Source organism: Pelophylax lessonae, assembly GCF_965119305.1.
Source record: "Pelophylax lessonae genome assembly, chromosome: 9".
In the NCBI taxonomy this organism is placed as follows: Eukaryota; Metazoa; Chordata; class Amphibia; order Anura; family Ranidae; genus Pelophylax; species Pelophylax lessonae.
This window is the reverse complement of record NC_138776.1, coordinates 238,063,061-238,084,683: the sequence shown is the minus strand read 5'-3', so window position 1 is coordinate 238,084,683 and position 21,623 is coordinate 238,063,061. Positions and strand designations below refer to the sequence as shown.

At 42.9% G+C, this 21,623-nt stretch overlaps 1 protein-coding gene across 1 annotated transcript in view; it reads right to left on the bottom strand.

Annotated features, from left to right (window-relative positions):
• LOC309562507 (membrane-spanning 4-domains subfamily A member 4D-like) overlaps positions 1 to 21,623 on the bottom strand; it is a gene marked incomplete at both ends in the record, with an annotated part of 53,424 nt that overhangs the window by 4,362 nt on the left and 27,439 nt on the right. The window contains 2 exons of the mRNA XM_082266746.1: positions 3,953 to 4,078; positions 13,259 to 13,315. Coding sequence (XP_082122872.1) covers positions 3,953 to 4,078; positions 13,259 to 13,315 — 183 coding nt within the window. The remainder of the gene's footprint in view (positions 1 to 3,952; positions 4,079 to 13,258; positions 13,316 to 21,623) is intronic.

Genomic DNA, 21,623 nt, shown 5'->3' with positions numbered 1-21,623 from the left:
GAATCCCCACCAGCATATTACATGGTCACAGGAATGTAATGGCTTGCCTACAGATGCACCTTGGCATGCACATAAATAGGTGTGAAATTGGCAGAAACCTATGCTTGCGCTAATGAAATAATTAACAGGCATATGGCTTCTCTGCTATAACACCTATATATGTATATGTGTATAAATACATATAGGTGTGTGTGTATATATACCCCTATACAGAAGTTCAAATGTTATGCCTGCCTCCAAAGACCCCCAAAAAATGCCCAAAAAAACCCGCCTGCAACAACACACCTGGGCGTTTTATTTTGGCGCAGGCGTTTTTTTGGGCATTTTTTTGGCGTCTTTGGAGGCAGGCATAACATCTGAACTTCTGTATAGGGGTATATATACACACACACTTATATGTATTTATACACATACACACATATAGGTGTGATAGGAGCGGAGACATATGCCGGTTAATTATTTCATTAGCGCAAGCATAGGTTTCTGCTACTTTCACAACTATATACGTGTATGTGTATATATACCCCTACACAGAAGTACAGATGTTATGCCTGCCTCCAAAGACACCCAAAAAATGTCCAAAAAAACGCTAGCTACAAAAGCGCCCAGGTGTGTTTTTGCAGCAGGCGTTTTTTTTGGGCATTTTTTGGGGGTCTTTGGAGGCAGGCAAAACATCTGAATTTCTGTATAGGGGTATATATACACACACACTTATATGTATTTATACACATAAAAAGTGTGAAAGGAGAGAAGCCATATGGGTGTTAATTATTTCATTAATTTTTAAGCATAGTGTTCTGCTACTTTCACACCTATATACCTATATATGTGTATGTGTATATATACCCCTACACAGAAGTTCTGATGTTATGCCTGCCTCCAAAGACCCCCAAAAAATGCCCAAAAAAACGCTTGCTACAAAACCTGCAAGGTGTGAAAATAGCGGAGCCACTATCCTGTTCTATTGCAATTCTAATACAAACAATCTTTTTTTTCTGGTTCTGGACATGCTACAGAGCTGAAACTTCACAGGTACCCTTTTTGGACCCCCCCCCCCCGACACTAAATCCAAAGAAATATAATTTTCTTTTTTTTTTCAATAATTTTTTCAATAATTGTCTCTCTATCAAAAATGACAATTTTTAAGAACTTTTTTGTGTGTGATTAATAGTCCCTGGGGCATGACCCAGAACCCTAGGCACTTTTTAGGGGCATTTATTGGGTTTTAGGGCTTCAAAATGGTGTTTTTTGATTACCGAAGTTCGGGTCCCATTGATTTCAATGGGGTTCTGAAATCCGGGCCGAACTTTCGGGAAGTTTGGGTGTTCTGGTCGAACCGAACTTTTGAAAGGTTCGATCATCCCTAGTCCTGACATGGCCCCTTTTGCAGGTATCGCTATTAAAAATAAATCCCTATACTGTTTAAAATCCAGCAATACATTGTCCCGCCCTGCTCTGCACATGCTCAGTTGCTCTCCATTTTCGGCACTGTGCCTAAAATCAGAGCCACTAGACTAGAGGCTGATCTGCTGACAGCTTTAAAGTACAACTAAAGGCAAAATCTTTTTTTTTTTTTAGTTTTGGATAGAAGGGAGATGGATTAGAACAACTGTCAATTCGTTTTGCTGTCTGTGCCCCCATTAACCACTTTAAGACCAGAAGATTTTGCTGCTTAATGACCAGGCCCTACTTTGCGATTCGGCACTGCGTTAATTTAACGGACAATTTCACGGTCATGCGATGCTGTACCCAAACAAAATTGATGTCCTTTTTTCCCCACAAATAGAGCTTTCTTTTGGTGATATTTGATCACCTGTGCAATTTTTATTTTTTGCGCTATAAACAAAGAAAAAGCGACAATTTTGAAAAAAAAACAATATTTTTCACTTTCTGCTACATAACATTCCCAAAAAAAAAAATTTTAAAATCTAAATTTTTTAACACTTTAGGCCAATATGTTTTCTGCTACATAAAAAAATCGCAATAAGCGTATTTTGATTGGTTTGCGCAAAAGTTATTGCTGCGTTTACTAACTACGGGAAAGATTTATGTCATTTTTATTGTTTTTTTTTTTTTTTACTAGTAATGGCGGCGATCTGCGATTTTTAGCGGGACTGCGACATTGTGGCGGACAGATCGGACCCCTAACTGATATTTTTGACACTTTTTGGGGTACCAGTGACATTACTACAGTAATCAGTGCTAAAAATATGCACTGTTACTGTAATAATGCCATTGGCAGGGAAGGGGTTAATACTATTGTTAATCAAGGGGTTAAATGAAAGCCTAGGGGAGTGATTCTAACTGTGGGGGGGTTTGGGCTTTTGAAATGATCAAAGAGACATGTGATCCTATATAGCAGGATCACATGGTCTCTGTGATCATTGCAGGGAGAAGGACGGACGGCTGTGTTTACATCAGCCATCTGTCCTTCTCTGTCAGCGGGGGGAGATCGGGGGTGTCAGACGGCAATCGGAGCCTCCTGACACACGCACTGGCTTCCCCGGGGACGAGCAGGGGCGGGAGCGTGCTATCGATGGCGCGCACTCGCCCCCTAGTGGCCTCACAGACAGATGACACCTATTAACGTGATTTTGCCTGGGAGAGCCACACTGCCGATGTAAATAGGCAGTGCAGCGATGGCAAGGGGTTAAGGAGATTCACCCTCTCTATTTGTCCTGGTATGACCATTTTCATAGAAAGTAAAAGTAAAAGAAAATCCAAAATTTTGGGTTTTCTCTAGAAAAGTAATAGAGGGGAAATCTTCTAATGGGGGCACTGGTCTTGGAGACTTGGGGGTCCCCAAGAGATTCCCTTAATTTGCAGGGAGTTCCTCTCACTTCCTGTTTGGCTATGGGACAGGAAGTGAAGGTAAATCTCCATAATAGGACAAAGATGAAAAAAATAAACCTTACAGGGGTTATGGCCCTCCCTTACTCTATCCCAAATGGAAAAAAAAAGTTTTGCCTATAGTCCTACTTTAAGATTTACTGCTGCTAAAGTGGGAAGAAAGCAACAGGAATGACACAGACCTTGCTTAGGAAACAAAGATTAGGAAGGGAGAAAAGAAAAGCAGGCAGAAAAGTGACAGGACAAACTTTGCTGCCAGGGAGACACAAAAGTGTTAACTGTGTCTGATCTTATCTCCCTGACATTCTTTCCTTTCTCCCTCATCGCAGGCTGTGAACTTCAGCAATGTAAGCCCAGGTCCACACTGCTCCGACATGAAAGTCGAGCAACTTTGCCCTGCAACTTCAGTCTGACTTTGATCTGACTTAATGTGACTTTTCACACTTTATGGCATTGAATTCGTATCAAATTCGGACCAAAGTAGTGCAGGAACCTTTTCTAAAGTCGGAGCAATTTGTGTTGGATCAGTTAAGATGGCTCTCATAGGGAAACATTTAATTTGACATGTCATGTGACTTGTCCGATCCCATGTTTCACCAGAGTGAACTGGGCCAAAGCTTCTGTCAGCCTTCCTCTCTATCTGGGCCAAGTCACACAATCAAGGCTGGAGATGTACATATTTTAATTACAGAAAGTGATATCATTTTTGAGACCAAGGAGAGGGGGAGAGTTTCCAAAAAGGACGTGACTGCTCTGGGCCTAAAAAAAAAAAAAAATGGTGGCCTCTAGCAAGAAGAAACAGGAGCAATGGTGGAAGCAACTTAAAGCGCACACTAATTTTGTTAGCATAACTATTAATGTGGAATGTATGTTCTTTTGTTAGTAAAATATTAATTGCTATCAAACTGTAAAGTTCCACTTTAAACAAAAAATAGGTTAGTAATTATTTTCTTTTATTACAGCATGCAGCTCAAAGGATTATTTTAGAGAAGAGGCAGGGTTAAATAAAGCATGTGTTTAGCACAAAGCGATATTTTATGTTTTCAAACTGTGATGCCCTAAAGAGGAGGTCCAGTTACTACTTTTTGGTTATTGTACTCACCCATATTGTAGCACAGGTGTCATAGCAGATGTAATATCCATTCATGACCACATCCACTAAAAGGATCACAATCTCCACCGCGGATATCACTGCACTGATAATGTTCAGGGCCAAGCTAGTTCCAACCTGTGCCAAACCCATGAAGACATCACTGGGATTATCATTCAGAAAGGACATTGGAAAACAAAGCAAAATGTACAAAGGGGTGGAATGCATGCTGGCTGTAGTGATGCACATGGAATCTGGTTGGGTGACATGAGCAACTAATGCCCCGTACACACGTGCAGATTGTCGGCCGAAAAGATTCGGCCGCCGAACGATCGGCCGATTTTCGGCTTGTTAGTATGATGCTTCCGACAGCCGACAGCGCACTTTCGGTCGAACAGAATCTGTCGTGCAAGCATTAAAATTTTTGTTGACCAACACCAGAACGGCCGATTGTTCGCCAGTCAGTACAGATTTCGGCCGACAGACAGCAGATTTGCAAGACTGGGCATGCTCAGAAAAGAAAAAAGACAAGGAAAGTTAACCATCACATGACATCACTTCTGCAGTCGGCTGTTGTTGGCCGACAAAATTCGTGTGCAGTCTTTTGCAGTTTTCAACAGACACGACAGCCCTGGACAAAAGACGGCCGATCGTTCGGCCGACAATCTGCACGTGTGTACGAGGCATTAATAAGAGCTTGCATCTTTCATTTAACTACTTCAGCCCCGGAAGGGTTTACCCCCTTAATGACCAGGCCATTTTTTGCGATTTTGCACTGCGTTACTTTAACAACAAATTGCGCGGTCGTGCAACGCCGTACCCAAATACAATTGATGTGCTTTTTTTCCCACAAATATAGCTTTCTTTTGGTGGTATTTGATCACCTCTGTGGTTTTTAGATTTTGCGCTATAAACAAAAAAAGAGCGACAATTTAAAAAAAAACACAATATTTTTTACTTTCTGCTATAAAACATTCCCAATAAAAAAATTAAAAAAAAAATTAAAATTTTTTTTTTTTTTTATCAGTTTAGGCCAATTTGTATTCTACATATTTTTGGTAGAAAAAAAATCCCATAAAGCGAATTTTAATTGGTTTGCCCAAAAGTTATAGCATTTACAAACTACGGGATAGATTTTTGGACTTTTTTTTTTTGTTCTTGTTTTTATTAGTAATGGTGGCGATCAGCGATTTTTAGAGGGACTGCGACATTTCGGCGGACAGATCAGACCCCTAACTGACATTTTTGACACTTTTTGGGGACCAGTGACATTAATACAGTAATCAGTGCTAAATAATATGCACTGTTACTGTATAAATGACACTGGCAGGAAAGGGTTAACACTGGGGATGATCAAAGAGGTTAATGTATGCCTAACAATGCTCACTGACTGTGTGGGGGATGGGTTCTGTGACAGGCCCAGAGAGAACGGGGTTTCAGCTTAGCTCCTGATCTCTCCCTGCCTGTGTGACAGAAGACTCGCCTGCTTTGTTTACATAGGCAGGTGGTTCTTCTGTCAGTTCCTCTGACGATAGCGGGAGGCCGGCGGCGATCGCCACCACTCCTCCCGCAGCCCACCTCCCACTGTGTCTAATGTGTGGCTCCAGTGGCAAGCGTGCACCGCCGAGACCACGTGCATGAAATCATGCAGATATACTTGATTTTGCGCAGTATTTCTGCGGTGGGTGGTCGGCAACTGGTTAAATTGCATTGCTAAGTAGGATAAGGTTGCAATATTTTTATCAAAACACAACTAGGTTTAAACCTTAAACTGTCCACTCACATCAATTTTTCTTTAGCTTCTCCTTATATAACATGTGTAAGGGACTACCTAATCCCTTTGCACCTAAGGGTACAACATATTTAAATGTTTAAGCACAATTTTGAAACTTTGACATGTGTTAGTAAAACTGTACATATCATCATTCACAACTACTTTGTGCATCCAGTTGGATTATGTCAGATTTTTTTTCAGGATAAATTGGGCTTTCTTTTGGTGGTACATTTTAATGGATATCTCCTGGTTTGTTACATAGTTACATAGTAGTTGAGGTTGAATAAATACAATAGTCCATCCAGTTCAACCTGTTTAGGTGTGTGTGGACGTAATCATCTCTCATACCCCTGAATGTTCTGATCCTTGAGATGTACGTCCAGGAGTTTTTTTAAAGTAGCCATACTCCCCGCAGAAACCACCTCTTGTGGTAGAGAATTCCACAATTGTGTAGCCCTTACTGTAAAAAAAAACCCAGCATAGCCTGAGGTTAAATCTCTTCTCCTCTAATCGCATTGTATGGCCTCGTGTCCTCATGCATTTTTGTTATTATTAACCACTTAACGTCTAGCCATGTAGATCTACGTCAGTAAACTTTGCGGGGTTATACCGGGATGATGCCTCTAGCTAGAGGCATCATCCCGGTACCGTTGTTTGAAGCCGACGGTCGGCTTTCCGTCGGTAACGACCGATGCGGCTCGGGAGCCGCTCGATCATTACCCGGGGGGGGCGGGAGGGGACGTCCCCCCCCCCTCCCGTGGCTTTGCTCGGGGCTCCCGTCCCACCGGGAGCCCCAAGCACCCAGGCGGCACGTCCGCCGACTGGATGGAGTCCCAATGAATGCCGGAAACGGCATCGATCGGGTCTTCGATGACGTAACCCGGAGGCGGCGTCCATGACGTCACTTCCGGGATACTGTGCTGCAAAAGGCAGCAGAGTTGAAAAACGGCTGTATGCAAAAATGCCGTTTTCGGCGTTTTGCATACAGGGAAGTGTAGTGGAGGGGTCTAGGGTCTTTTAGACCCTCGATCCCTCCATAAAGTGTACCTGTCACGACATATTGCTGTCACAAGGGATGTTTACATTGCTTGTGACAGCAATAAAAGTGATCAGATTTTTTTTTTTAAAAAAACCTGTAATAAACTTAAAAAAAAAGAAAAAATAAATAGGAAAAAAAAATAAAAAATTTAGCCGCCCCCGTCACCGTTAGCTCGCGCACAAAAAAAAACGTATACGCAAGTCGAGCCGCGAATTAAATCGCTGTTCAAACCACACATGTGAGGTATCGCCGCGATCACCAGAGCGTGGGCAATAATTTTAAAAAAAGAGCTACACTCCAACTCTAAACTGGTTAAATAAATTTAAAGCGTCGCAGATTTAGATCTCTATTGACCGTAGTTTGTCGCCATCCCACGGGGGGGCGCAATTTTAAACCGTAACATATTGGGTATCTATTTACTCGGCGTGACATCATCTTTCACAATATATAAAAAAAATGGGCTAACTTTACTGTTTAGTATTTTTAAATGCAGTGAAATGTGATTTTTCTAATTTTTTCCAAAAAAATGGCGTTTTAAAGACTGCTGCGCAAATACCGCGTGACAAAAAATTTTGCAATGACCGACATTTTATTCTCCAGAGTCTTTGCTAAAAATATATATATAATGTTTGGGGGTTTTAAGTAGTTTTCTAGCAAAAAATACTGATTTAAACTTGTGAACAAAAAGTGTCAAAAATAGGCTCAGTGGTAAAGTGGTTAAAGGAAAACTGGCCTAAACTAGTAAAAAAATAAAAAAAATAAATGATCAGTCTATAATGGTAATGGTAGGTTTAATTTACCAGTGAGAGACAGAATAACAACAAAAAAAATCCAGAAAAACGCATTTAAAAAAGTTATAAATTGATTTGCAATTTAATGAGTGAAGTAAGTATTTGACCCCTTCGCAAACCATGACTTTCTACTTGGTAGCAAAACTGTTGTTGGCAATCAGAGTTCAGAGGTTTCTTGTAGTTGGCCACTAGGTTTGCACACATCTCAGGAGGAATTTTGTGCCACTCCTATTTGCAGATCCTCTCCAAGTCATTAACCACTTAAGCCCCGGAAGATTTTACCCCCTTCCTGACCAGGGTTTTTTTTGCGATTTTTTACTGCGTGACTTTAACAGACAATTGCGCGGTTGTGCGACGCTGTACCTAAACAAATTTTACGTCCTTTTTTTTCCCACAAACAGGGCTTTCTTTTGGTGGTATTTGATCACCTGTGCGATTTTTTGATCATGCGCTATAAACAAAAAAAGAGCGTAAATTTTGCAAAAATAACAATATTTTTCAAATTTTTTTATATGAAATTCCCCCAAAAAAAATGTAAAAATCAAAATTTTTTAACATTTTCGGCCAATTTGTTTTATGCTACATATGTCTGGTAAAAAAAATCGCAAAAAGCGTATTTTGATTGGTTTGCGCAAAAGTTATCGCGTTTACTAACAAAGGGAAAGATTTTTGGTGTTTTTTTTTTTTAACTAGTAATGGCGGCGATCTGCGATTTTATTTGCGGGACTGCGGTATTTCGGCGGACAGATCGGACCCTTGACTGACATTTTTGACACTTTTGGGGTTACCAGTGACATTACTGCAGTAATCAGTGCTATACATATGCAATGTTACTGCAAAAATGACACTGGCAGGGAAGGGGTTAACTGTATTGGAGAGGGAGGGGTTAAGTGTGTCCTAGGGGCGTGCTTCTAACTGTGAAGGGACATGCTACTAGTGTAAAAACAGAGATCAACGGTCCTACATAGTAGAACCATCTGATCTCAATTTTTACACAGGGGAGAATGACAGGCGGCTTGTGTACATTAGCCGCCTGCCTTTCTCCCTTCCCGGTGAACAATCGTGAGTGACTGGCGGACAATCGGGTCCGCCGGTCACATGCACTGACTTGTCAGTGAACAAACCGGGGCGGGCGCGCCTCGGCGGGCGCGCGCTTGCCCGCTATTGGCTCGCAAGTCAGTGACAGGCAAGTGACGTACCCCTACGTCACTTTGCCTGGCCGGAGCTGACCTCCGCAGTAAATGTACTTGCGGCGGTCGGCAACCGGTTAAGGTTTTGAGGCTGACATTTGATAACTCTTACCTTCAGCTTCCTCCATATATTTTCTATGGGATTAAGATCTGGAGACTGGGTAGGCCACTCCAGGACCTTAATGTGCTTCTTCTTGAGCAACTCCTTTGTTGCCTTGGCTGTGTGTTTTGGGTCATTGTCATGCTGGAGTACCTATCCATGGCCCATTTTTAATACACTGGCTGAGGGAAGGACTCCTCTCACCTAAGTTTTGACGGCACATGGCCCCGTCCATTGTCCTTTTGATGCAGTGAAGTTGTCCTGTCCCCTTAGCAGAAAAACACCCCCAAAGCATAATGTTTCCACCTCCACGTTTGATGGTGGGGATGGTGTTCTTGGGGTCATAGGCAGCATTCCTCCTCCTCCAAACACGGCAGGTTGAGTTGATGCCAAAGAGCTCGATTCTGGTCTCATCTGATTGCAACACTTTCACCCAGTTCTCCTCTGAATTATTCAGCTGTTCATCAGCAAACTTCAGAAGGACCTGTACATGTGCTTTTTTGAGTAGGGGGACCTGGCAGGCGCTGCAGGTTTTCAGTCCTTCAAGGTGTAGTGGATTACCATTTGTTTTCTTGGTGATTAAGGTCCCAGCTGCCTTGAGATCATTGACATGATTCTCTCGTGTAGTCCTCGGTTGATTCCTCACCGTTCTCATGATCATTGAAACTCTACAAGGTGAGATCTTGCATGGAGCCCCAGACCGAGGAAGCTTGACAGTCATTTTGTGTTTCTTCCATTTGCAAATAATCGCACCAACTGTTGTAATTCTCTAACCAAGCGTATTTGCGATGGTCTTGTAGCCCATTCCAGCCCTGTGTAGGTCGGTAATCTTGTCCCTGACATCCTTGGACAGTTCTTTGGTCTTGGCCATGGGGGAGAGATTGGAATCTGATTGATTGATTGCTTTTGTGGACAGGTGAATTTTATACAGGTGACAAACTGAGACTAGGAGCACTCCCTTTAGGAGAGTGCTCCTAATCTCAGCTTTTTACCTGTATAGAAGACACCTTGGAGCTAGAAATCTTGCTGATTGATAGGGGATTAAATACTTATTTCACTCATTAAAATGCAAATCAATTTAAAACTTTTTTTTTTATATAAATCTTTTTTATTAAATTTTCATCACAGAAACATTGACAACAGGGGAATACAATTCCCAAGGTAAACAAGGAATGCAAGTAATACTGTATCACATAACAGATGCAAACATAGCATTAGTTGAATTAAATTAATAACAATGAGTAGAAACGTAACTGTATTCATGAAACCTGTAGTCATAGGACTTCTTCCAAGGGAACCAGATAACACACAAAGTAAAAATCATCCTAGCTGCCACTATATGTCGTCAAAAGCATATCACAGTAAAAGTATACCCCTTTGTTAGATCAAACACTTCCGAAACCCCTACGACCCAGGAAAGGACACCCCCATTGGGATCCATACTGTGTCCAAGCCTGGGCCGCCAGGGCCCGGCCTGGTAGACTCGAAATTCTTCAGTAGATTCGGGGCGAGTTTATGATCTATTAAGCCAAGAAATCCAATTTAAAACTTTTTTGAAATACGTTTTTCTGGATATTTTTGTTGTTATTCTGTCTCTCACTGTTAAAATAAACCTACCATTAATATTATAGACTGATCATTTCTTTGTCAGTGGGCAAACGTACAAAATCAGCAGGGGATTAAATACTTTTTTCCTCACTGTATGCATGCACTGGATTAAATAATTCCAGGCTGGCCAAACAAAATGGCTGAAGATGCCAAACCTAGGAGAACACCGAGTAAGGATATCAGCCTAGGCCAGGGAGATTGCCTTGAGTATGAGTGAGAATTAATATTTGATCATGCTGGTCCTCACTCTACATAGTTGCTGGTAAATCTAAAAGGTAGCAAATCTACGAAAAACTAGTTAGGATTTGTTAGTAAGATCTCAAATGATGAAAAATAAATACAAAAAGGACTTTAAGGTTGCCACACATAACTCCAGAAAAATGAATACTTGACTGAATAAAATCAAAAAACAGTTTTTATTTACAACATGATTCCTTAAATACGTATTCCATAAAAACCGTGTCAAATTACATATTAGAAGCTCCCTAAGATAGCACTCATTCTGCTATGCCATAACTCTTGAATATTCATACATATTAAAGTTTTCAATATTCAACGAATGTGTTAGGCCAAACTGCAGAAGACTAAGTGGCGGTCTCTACGCGTTTCGCTATTTCCTCAGGAGACCATAAGTATGAAGCTCCGAGAAGGGGCTATGGAGGCGTGCAAAGGGATCAGTACATATTTCCTGCATTTCTTAAGCATACCTAAAGTTGCTCAGCTTCTGGGTCTTACAGGAAGAGAGTCCAACAGGTTTGAGCATTGTTTTCAATATCTCCTATTTGTCAAAACAGTGTAGTGTACTGCCTTTTTTGGGCTCCTATCTGCCGCTGAATCTCCAGTGTATATTTTCCTACCTGAGGCGACTTGGGTTACTTTCCCATCTAGACGCAGCATTATATAAATAGGTTTTGATTATATTTATGGCCTCCTGAGGAAGCCAGTAAATGGCAAAATGTGGAGAGAGCAGCGCTTATTCTTCTGCAGTTTTTCCTAACTCATTTGTATTTTAAGAACTATTTTATGTATGAATATTCAAGAGTTAGGGCCTAGCAGAATGAGCACTACTTTAGGGAGCTTCTTATATGCAATTTGACACTGTTTTTATAAGTGTATAAGTTTTTAAGGAATCAGTTGAGTATTCATTTTTCTGGAGGTATGTGTGGCACTTTAAAGTCTTATTTTGTATTTTTTATTCTTTCCATATGTCTATGGATGTGCTGTCACTTCAAGGAATTGTGCTCTATGTTTCTCTACAAGATCTCAAATTATACTAAGCTCACTCTCTAATTAGAGGGCAATCCTCTAAATTTATCCAACTGCATATACTGCAGGTATTGATGGGATAGAACATTCAACAAATTCATAACCTTTGCAAATGTTCCATAATCCTTGTGGTCAGCTCTCTGTTTTGATGGTCTATCCCAGGAGTCTCCAAACTTTCTAAACGAAGGGCCAGTTTACTGTTCTTCAGACTAAGGGGGGCCGGACTAGAACCAGTGTGAGTAGACAATGTTCTGGTATCCAGTAGGAGTAAACGTATGCTCAATCTTTGGTGTCATTGGGAGGAATAGTGCCCCATTGTTGATATTAGTGGGAGGAATAGTGCCCTATCGTTGGTATTAGTGGTAGGAAAATTGTACCATCGTTGGTGTCAGTGGGAAGAATACTGCCCCATTGTTGATGCCAGTGGGAAGAATACTGCCCCATTGTTGTTGTCAGTGAAGGAATAATGCCTCGTCATTGGTATCAATGGAAGGAATTCTGCCCTATCGTTTGTGCCTGTGAGGGGAATTGTGCCCCATTGTTTGTGTCAGTGGAAGGAATATTGGCCCACTGTTGATGTCAGGAGAGGAATAGTGACCTGTCGTTGATATCAATGGATGGAATTCTGCTCCATTGTTGGTGTCTGTGGGAGAAATAGTGCCCCATTGTTGGTGTCAGTGGGAGGAATAGTGACCCATTGTTGGTATCAATGAAAGGAATTATGCTCCATCGTTGGTGCCAATGAAAGGACTTGTGCCCCTTTATTGGTGTCAGTGGAGGGAATTGTGCCCAATCCTTGGCGTCAATGGAAGGAACTGTGCCCTTTCGTTGGTGCCAGTAGGAGGAATAGTGTCCCATTTTTGGTGTCAATGGGAGGAATAGTGCCCCATCATCAGTGTCAATGAAAGGAATTGTGCTCTATCGTTAGTGTCAGTGGGAGGAATTGTGGCCTTTTGATGGTGTCAGTGGGATAAATAATGCCCCATTGTTGGTGTCAGTGACAATAATTATGCCCCATTGTTGGTGTCAGTGGATGGAATAGTGCCCCAAGGGCTGGATAAAGCCAAGCAAAGGGCTGCATCTGGCTCCCTGTCCACAGTTTGGAGACCGCTGGTCTATCTCATCAATAACTTTAAATCTGAAGGTGGTTGTGCAATCACAATATAACATGTGTGACTATCTTTAGATGAACCAGCAGCTATGTAAGGCAAGAACCTATCCGACTGGTTATGAAATAAAAGGATTGTTTAACCACTCATTTAATTCCTATGTGTTTAAAAGACATAAAATAATATACCTTTTTCAAATTTGTCACTGTTGATTTTTAAAAAAAATATTTAATTTAATAAAACTTTAATTCCATGTGACAGGGCCAATGAGTCCATAGCACTATCAACTTGTAGCTCGCATTGGGATGTATCCTTCTCCCAATAGCCGAACAGAATGTGATGGGGAGCAAAGAAAAGGTGATTATGCCGTATGCTAATGGGGAGGATTTAAGTGAATGGGGTAAGAACAGGTTCACTTTAAATTTCATTAGGGTGGCTTACCAGACAGCGTGATTCACTCTTTTCTGCTGCAATGGACAGGGACCCAGAGAAAATATACTGCAAAACAGATCAAAACAGATTAGATACCATAGTGCAATGTTTAAGGATGTATAAATTAGTAAAAGTTGTTTTATTTAAGGAAAATGATAAATGGTTTTCAAAATTTTTACAAATAAATATCTGAATAGTGTGGTGTGCATTTGTTTTCAGCCCCTTTTACTCTGATACTAAAATCTAGTAGAAGCAATTTCCTTTGGTAGTCACTTAATTAGTAAATAGAGTCCACCTGTGTGTAAATTAATCTCAGTATAAATACAGCTGTTCTGTGAAGCCCACATAGGTTTGTTAGAGAACCTTAGTGAACAAACAGCATCAAGAAGGCCAAGGAACACACCAGACAGGTCAGGGATAAAATAGTGGAGAGATTTAAAGCAGGGTTAGGTTATAAAAAAAAAAATATCCCAAGTTTTAAACATCTCATGGAGAACTGTTCAATCCATCATCTGAAAATGGAAAGAGTATGGTACAACTGCAAACCTACCAAGACATGGCCGTCCACCTAAACTGACAGGCCGGGCAAGGAGAGCAATAATTAGAGAAGCAGCCAAGAGGCCCATGGTAACTCTGGAGAAGCTGCAAAGATGCACAGCTCAGGTGGGAGAATCTGTCCACAGGACAACTATTAGTCGTGCACTCCACAAATCTGGACTTTATAGAAGAGGAGTAAGAAGAAAGCCATTGTTGAAAAAAAGCCATAAGTCCCATTTGCAGTTTGTGAGAAGCCATGTGGGGACACAGCAAACATGTGGAAGAAGGTGCTCTGGTTCAGATGAGACCAAAATTTAGCTTTTTGGCTTAAAAGCATATTGCTATGTGTGGCGGAAAAGTAACACTGCACATCACCCTAAACACACCATCCCCACCTTGAAACATGGTGGTGGCAGCATCATGTTGTGGGGATGCTTTTCTTCAGCAGGGACAGGGAGGTCAGAGTTGATGGGAAGATGGGTGGAGCCAAATACAGGGCAATCTTAGAAGAAAACCTGTTAGAGTCTGCCAAAGACTTGAGATTGGGGCGGAGGTTCACCTTCCAGCAGGACAACGACCCTAAATATAAATGTATAAATATAAATAAATACGACCCTAAATATAAATGTAGCCAGAGCTACAATGGAATGGTTTAGATCAAAGCATATTTATGTGTTAGAATGGCCCTGTCAGGAAAGGCTTTGCCATAGTACAGATGCTGTTTCCAGGTTTCCAGGCGCACACGTATGCGCATGCGCCAACATGCACACGCGCATGCGCGAATGCAAATACGCACTCGCGGACACGCATCTGCCACCAAACAGCCTACAAAGTATTTAAACAGAGCTTCAGCACTGGCTAATTACTGTTTGCTCTACAGCGTTCTGTGTCGCACCCGGATTCCTGATTCCTGTGTTTGACCTCTGATCTTGACCCAGCTTGCTTCTGACCATTCTGTCTGTTACTTGTCCTGACCCCTGACTTTGGATTCTGTCTCTGCCTGCTGCACCTGTTGATCCTACATCCATTGCCGACTCTGCCTGTGACCCAACTACCCTGCTGTCAGCCGTATATCCATGATCTGTCTGTCTATTACAGACCCAGCTCGTCTGACTCTGCTTCCAGCTCTTCCAGCCTGCGATGGCTCCAGCTCAGCATCTTCTGGCACCTGCCTCCTGCTGTGCATCCACAGTCTGTCATCAGCCAAGCCGAGCCAGTTTGCCTGCTTCCAGCTATCCTGCTGGCAAGTCTACCCACACAGACTTCTGGACTGATCATAGGCGCTCTTACCAGCGGCTACTGTCTCACCCCCAGTGGTCCTCGAGCCAGAGCTGTACAAGAGGCCTTGACTCAAGGGGGCTGAATACAAATGAATGCCACACTTTTAATACATTTATTTGTAAATGTAGCACCCTCCTAGGTAGGTGCTAGGAAAGAGCATATTGTGGCCCTGTCTGCTTATCAGGGGGGCCTGATCATTCAGCTAGGCTGTCATGTGTTTCCAGGTGTGTCTGTTGAGCTTGGGGAGTCTCCCCACTGTATTCAATGAGGGCTTTTGTTGGACAGTGGAGGAAACATGACCAATAGCACACCAGGGCTTATATTAGTCTCAGTGGGCACAACCTGCCGCAATGCACCCTGGGATGGGATATAAGTCTCAGGGGAGCACATGACAGAGTGTCTTTGGTGGAAAGCAGAGTCCCAGGAGGAGGGTGATGGCTGTCTCTCCTCCTGTCAGCGAGTGAGGGTGTCCTGGGCAGTCGGCCTAGAGGACGAAGGTTGAGCTGAGCTGCAGAGAGAGATCCAGTGTGTTGTGGACCGAGTGGAGCTGCTGGGCAGAAGTTTCCAGGAAAAACAGTATTGTGAGTACTCAAAACTGCCCAGGGGTCTGCCAAGTAAAGGGGACCACTCCAGAAGGTCAGAGGGATCCGAGAGCCAGCTAACCAGTAGAGAAGGCTTGGAAAGGGGGTGCCAGAGTCTAAGCCCTGAAGATAAGTGAGTTAAAGGGCCAGTGTGGGCCCTAAAATTTTCAGCAGCGCAGCAGTAGTACAAGTATCTACCTCAGCAAGGAGTCCTTAAGGGAGCTCAAAGAGGACTTCGTTATGGAAGAAAGCAGTCCAAAGTTAGTTTGGAGTCAACAGGCAGCAAGCCAACGTTAACCCGCGTCAACCAGCATTGACCGGCAACTTGCCAGCGTCGAGTCAGCGCCAATCGGCATTTTTCAGTTGTCCCTAGCAATTTATGCATAGTTGAGCCAAAGGAGTATGCCACTCATTCCCTTCTCCCATCCAAGTTCTCAATAAATACAAAAACCCCAAAGATACTGGACTGGTCATTGTCTCAGTGCTCACACTTGGAGAACATGCTTAAATGTGCTGTTGTTGTTAGCGGTAACCCAGGCAGACCCATATCCAGCAAAACGGCTGGGAATTCTGCTACATAAAAAATGTTCAAAGCCACTTATCAGTTTCTTTCCACTCCACAATTATGTGCCACTTTGTGTTGGTCTATCACATAAAGTCCCAATACAATACATTTACGTTTATGGTTGTAACATGACAAAATGTGGAAAGTTTCAAGGGGGTATGAATACTTTAGCACTTGTTTGATGGCATCAGCACCACTCTCTGCATCAATACACAGAGTAAAGGGGGCCACGGTGAAGCCTTCTCAAGGGCAAGGCTTTGAAGTCCTGTGCTTTTAGCCTGCCCTCACTCTCCCGGGTAAATGACCCTAGGTGTCATTCAACCTAGGAGAATGAGGGTAACTTGGTATTGGGTATCTAATAGACGTAATAATCCAAACTCTTAACCTGTCGGAGGTTTTTCTGTACTTGCTCTTCCCATATTGTCATCTGCTGTTAGATGTGTCCATATGGACTGTAATATGTAGGAAAACCCATCTTAACTCTTCGTGCCAGATTTGGGGAGCAGTGCAGGCATGTAGAAGATGGGAGTACTAAACGTAGCATCCATTTTGCAGAATTACATGGAAAATCCTCAGATGGGTTAAGAATTTGGCTTATTGAATCCATTCCAAACAAATTGTCACCTGCTGAACATTTAAAAAAAATGTGTTCACTGGAAACATTGTACCTTCACTCTGAATTCCTCATCCCTCAATGAGTCTCAGTGAGGAAATAGAAGTGAATACTGTCATACGGTATAATTACATCAGCACTCCCTCTGGTGGCCATTTAGTGATCTATCATTTATCGTCCAATATCATCCATTATAAATGTTTATTTGTTTTACTGTGTTTTATATGCCAAGAAATCCATCACTTTTATAATCCTTACATGGTTTTTTTATGCTTTGATATATAGTTTTTATATTTTTTATATTTATTTTATGGTTTATCATTGATAACAATGATCTTCAGTATTTATTATCATTTATTTTGTGTACGGAAAATCATTTGAGTCTTCTGTCAACTAAATTTAGCTTTGATTGGTAGACTCTGATTTTTATTTTTTTTTTATATGCAATAGTATTCTGGGGACATCCAACGCTAATAGCACCAGTATCATTCTGGCTAATGCTGAGCCTTGTAGTCCCACTTGCTATTCAAATTTAGTGTCCAGAAGGTAGGTACAGGCTTGACAAAAGGCTGGGTGGCTTTAAAAAGTGTAGCCATGCCCCCAGGGCCAGTGCAAGGATTTTTGCCACCCTAGGCAAAATAAAAATTGCTGCCCCCTGGAAAAAATATTAGTTTTCCTGGCACTGCAGGACCCTGTAGTGCCCCTCTGCCTCCCACCCCCCCTCCCCATCCCAAGTTGCTGAAGGGGTTAAAACCCCTTCATTGACTTACCTCAGCACTGGGCCAGGCTCCGCCTACTCTCCTCTCCCACCAACATCAGCCGGTGGGGGAGACCTAATGCGCATGCGCGGCAATTGCCGCACACGCGCATTAGACCTCTCCATAGAAAAGCATTATTCAATGCTTTCCTATTGGGATTTCGGCAACACTGGAGGTCCTCATCCTGATTCCGGGTGCAGGATGCCAGCGCCCCCTGCGAAGTTGCGCCCTAGGTGGCTGCCTAGGTCGCCTTACAGGTAGCGCCGGCCCTGCATGCCCCCTCACGCCATGTGATGTCAATCCCTGCTCTCTTTCTCACTGAAGCTCCTCAAATCCTCAGCACACCTGTCTGGTGGAGGTTTCCTCCACTTCCTGGTCTGGATCTTCCACATCATCCACACACCACCGCTGAAGGGTTGACAATGCCTTGGATGAGGCTATATGATAAGCAGTTTTTTCTCCTTTTAAATGTGAGTTGTGATTTATCATTTTCTAATTTAGAAATAAATTTACTTTTTATTACACTCAGAGCACGACCTCTGGTGTTCTTTTTTTGTTCTACAGAAAAAAAAAAATCACTAAATCAGGATTCAAAATGCACCTGTCATTACAGTGACAACAGTATGCCATTTTAAAGTGTTCATTTTAGAATCATCTGAAATCATGAAAAACGCTTTCGCCATTGTACCTTTTATTTCCATTTTTTGTGAGAGATTAACCACTTAAGCCCCAGAAGATTTTACCCCCTTCCTGACCAGGGGGTTTTTTGCGATTTTTTACTGCGTGAATTTAACGGACAATTTCGCGGTCGTGCGACGCTGTACCTAAACGAATTTCACGTCCTTTTTTTCCCACAAACAGAGCTTTCTTTTGGTGGTATTTGATCACCTGTGCGATTTTTTGATCATGCGCTATAAACAAAAAAAGTGCGTAATTTTTGCAAAAATAACAATATTTTTCACTTTTTTTTATATGAAATTCCCCCCCAAAAAAATGTAAAAATCAAAATTTTTTAACATTTTCGGCCAAATTGTTTTACGCTACATATGTTTGGTAAAAAAAATCGCAAAAAGCGTATTTTGATTGGTTTGCGCAAAAGTTATCGCGTTTACTAACAAAGGGAAAGATTTTTGTAATTTTTGGTGTTTTTTTTTAATGAGTAATGGCGGCGATCTGCGATTTTTTTTGCGGTACTGCGACATTGCGGCGGACAGATCGGACCCTAGACTGACATTTTTGACACTTTTGGGGGTACCAGTGACATTACTGCAGTAATCAGTGCTATATATATGCACTGTTACTGCAAAAATGACACTGGCAGGGAAGGGGTTAACTGTATTGGAGAGGGAGGGGTTAAGTGTGTCCTAGGGGCGTGATTATAACTGTGCAGGGACAGGTCTCCTAGTGTAAAAACAAAGATCAACGGTTCTACATAGCAGAACCGTCTGATCTTCATTTTTACACAGGGGAGAATGACAGGCGGCTTGTTTACATAAGCCGCTCTGTCTTTCTCCCGCTGTACCGGCGATCGTAGTGTGACCGGCGGACATCGGGTCCGCCAGTCACACTCCCGCACTCCTCCGTGAACGAGCCGAGGCGGGCGCGCGCCTCAGCGGGCGCGCGCTCGCCCGCTATTGGCTCTAAAAGGAGTGACAGGCGAGTGACGTTAATTAACGTCACTCTGCCTGGCCGGGGCTGACCGCCGCAGTAAATTTACTTGCGGCTGTCGGCAAGTAGTTAACTGAAACTGGTGCACACAGAATCTGGTGCAGCTGTGCACAGTTACCAATCAGCTTCTAATTTTAAGTTGGTTAATTAAGCTTTGACAATAAATCCTATAAGCTCTGTGTATACCAGCTTTAGTACACTTTTCCCACTGTATATTTTCTGAAAGAGAGGACCTATAGAATAGAAAGATGGTAGCTGCAAATTTCTGTCGCATGATATTAGGTCAACTATTCACCTATCTATATTTTCAGTAGAAAATAACCTAATATGAATTTTATTGCACACAAAAACAATATAACCCTTATTTTTTTTTTTTTTTGTGAAAGTGAGACAGTGTCAAGTAAACAGATACCAAGTATGTCAAACCTCAGAAATGTGTACAACACAACCGTGCTCAAAATTAGATGACATTCTAAAAAACTTTCCAGCTCATCAGAGTTAACTATGAATAATAGCCCTAAAATGATTCCCCTCACTCCAGTGTGCAGGACAATGCCCAATGTATGTTGTGCAATCCTTGTTTACACAGTGGCTCCCTGCACATGTATTGTACTTGTGTTCATATGTGCATATGCTGAGGGTGCTGACCAGAGCCCACTATTGGCGCTTTTCCACTGCATGGAACCGAACGGTTCGGCTCGCTTTTGTGCTTTTCCACTGCTGGTACCGCATGGTACGGTGTAGGAACGGTTCGGTACGGTACGGCGGCGCTTTTCCACTACATGGAACCGAACGGTACGGCTCGGTACCATATCCCACAATCCTTTGCATGCAGCCTTGACTGTTTGTCACTACTAGCCACTGATTGGTCAGAGAATCATTGTTATCCCACCCACTTACTTTAGTACTACTTTAGTGGAAAAGCAAACCGTACCAAACCGTACCGAACCGTTCCAACACCGTACCATGCGGTACCATGCAGTGGAAAACCAAACAGGGCCAAGCAGGGCCGAGTAGAGCCGAGCCGGTACTTGCAGTGGAAAAGTGCCAATATAGACTGCTTTCACACTGATGAACTGTGGTTTACCTGCACCACAGGTGCAGCACAGTTCACCCACGGCTTTGCCTTTGCCATAGACTCCTAACCTCCCTGGCGGTATTTCTGAGTGTGGCTCGGGGGTTAACTATCAGTACCAAAAGCAGTAATCCCGAGCCACACTCGGGATTACCCCAGAACGTTACTCACCTTCCCTGCGATCCCCTGCCGTCCTCCCCGTCGTCCTCCCCGGCATCCTCCCCGCCGTCCTCACACTCTCTGCCCGCTCTGTGCTCGGCAGATGCCAGCACTTGCTTCCGGTTCCCTTCCCTGCGAGCGTTGCAACGCAGGGGGGTGGAACCGGCGGCAAATTCAAAAGTGTAAATACACCAAATGATATGATACAAAGCTGTGATCCTAACGGATTACACTGTATCATCCCATTTCCCCACAGGATTGCACCTGGTGACTTTTCCAGTGCCCTGCCTGTGCTTTTCCAATGCTTTGTGCCTGGAAAATAGAGAACAACCATGGCGTCCAAAAAGCTTTTTTTTTTTTTTTGCACAAAAGCGCTTTTAGACGAACTGGAAAACAGCGACAGCGAAACTAAGTTACTTGAAGAACTGAGCGATAGCGATTCCTGGGAAAATTAGTCTTCAGGTACGGAAAGTGACGACAGCAACGATTCTGATGTCTCTTTCTGGCACATCGCTTGTGGAATTTGGGAAGTATATCAAATGATTCTTCAGAATTTCCAACGTAGCGATGTGCCAGAAAGAGACATCAGAATCGTCGCTGTCGTCACTTTCCATACCTGAAGACGAATTTTCCCACGAATCGCTATCACTCAGTTCTTCAAGTAACTCTGTTTCACCATCGCTGTTTTCCAGTTTGTCTAAAAGCACTTTTGCGCAAAAAGAACGCTTTTTGGACGTCATGGTTGTTCTCTATTTTCCAGGCACAAAGAACTGGAAAAGCACAGGCAGGGCACTGGAAAAGCCACCAGGTGAAATCCTGTGGTGAAATGGAATGATACAGTGTAATCCGTTAGGATCACAACTTTGTATCATCTCATTTCGTGTACTTACATTTTCTAAATTGCCGCCGACGCAACGCTCGCAGGGAAGGGAACCGGAAGACAGGTGCTGGCATCGGCTGGGAGGACAGCGGGAGGATGGCTGGAGGATGGCGGGGGACGACGGCGGGGGATCGCAGGGGAAGGTGAGTTTTAAAATATAAAACACTGCTATTAGTGATGTCGCGAACATAAAATTCGCTGTTCGCGAACGGCGAACGCGAACATCGGCGAATGTTCGCGAACCGGCGAACATTGCG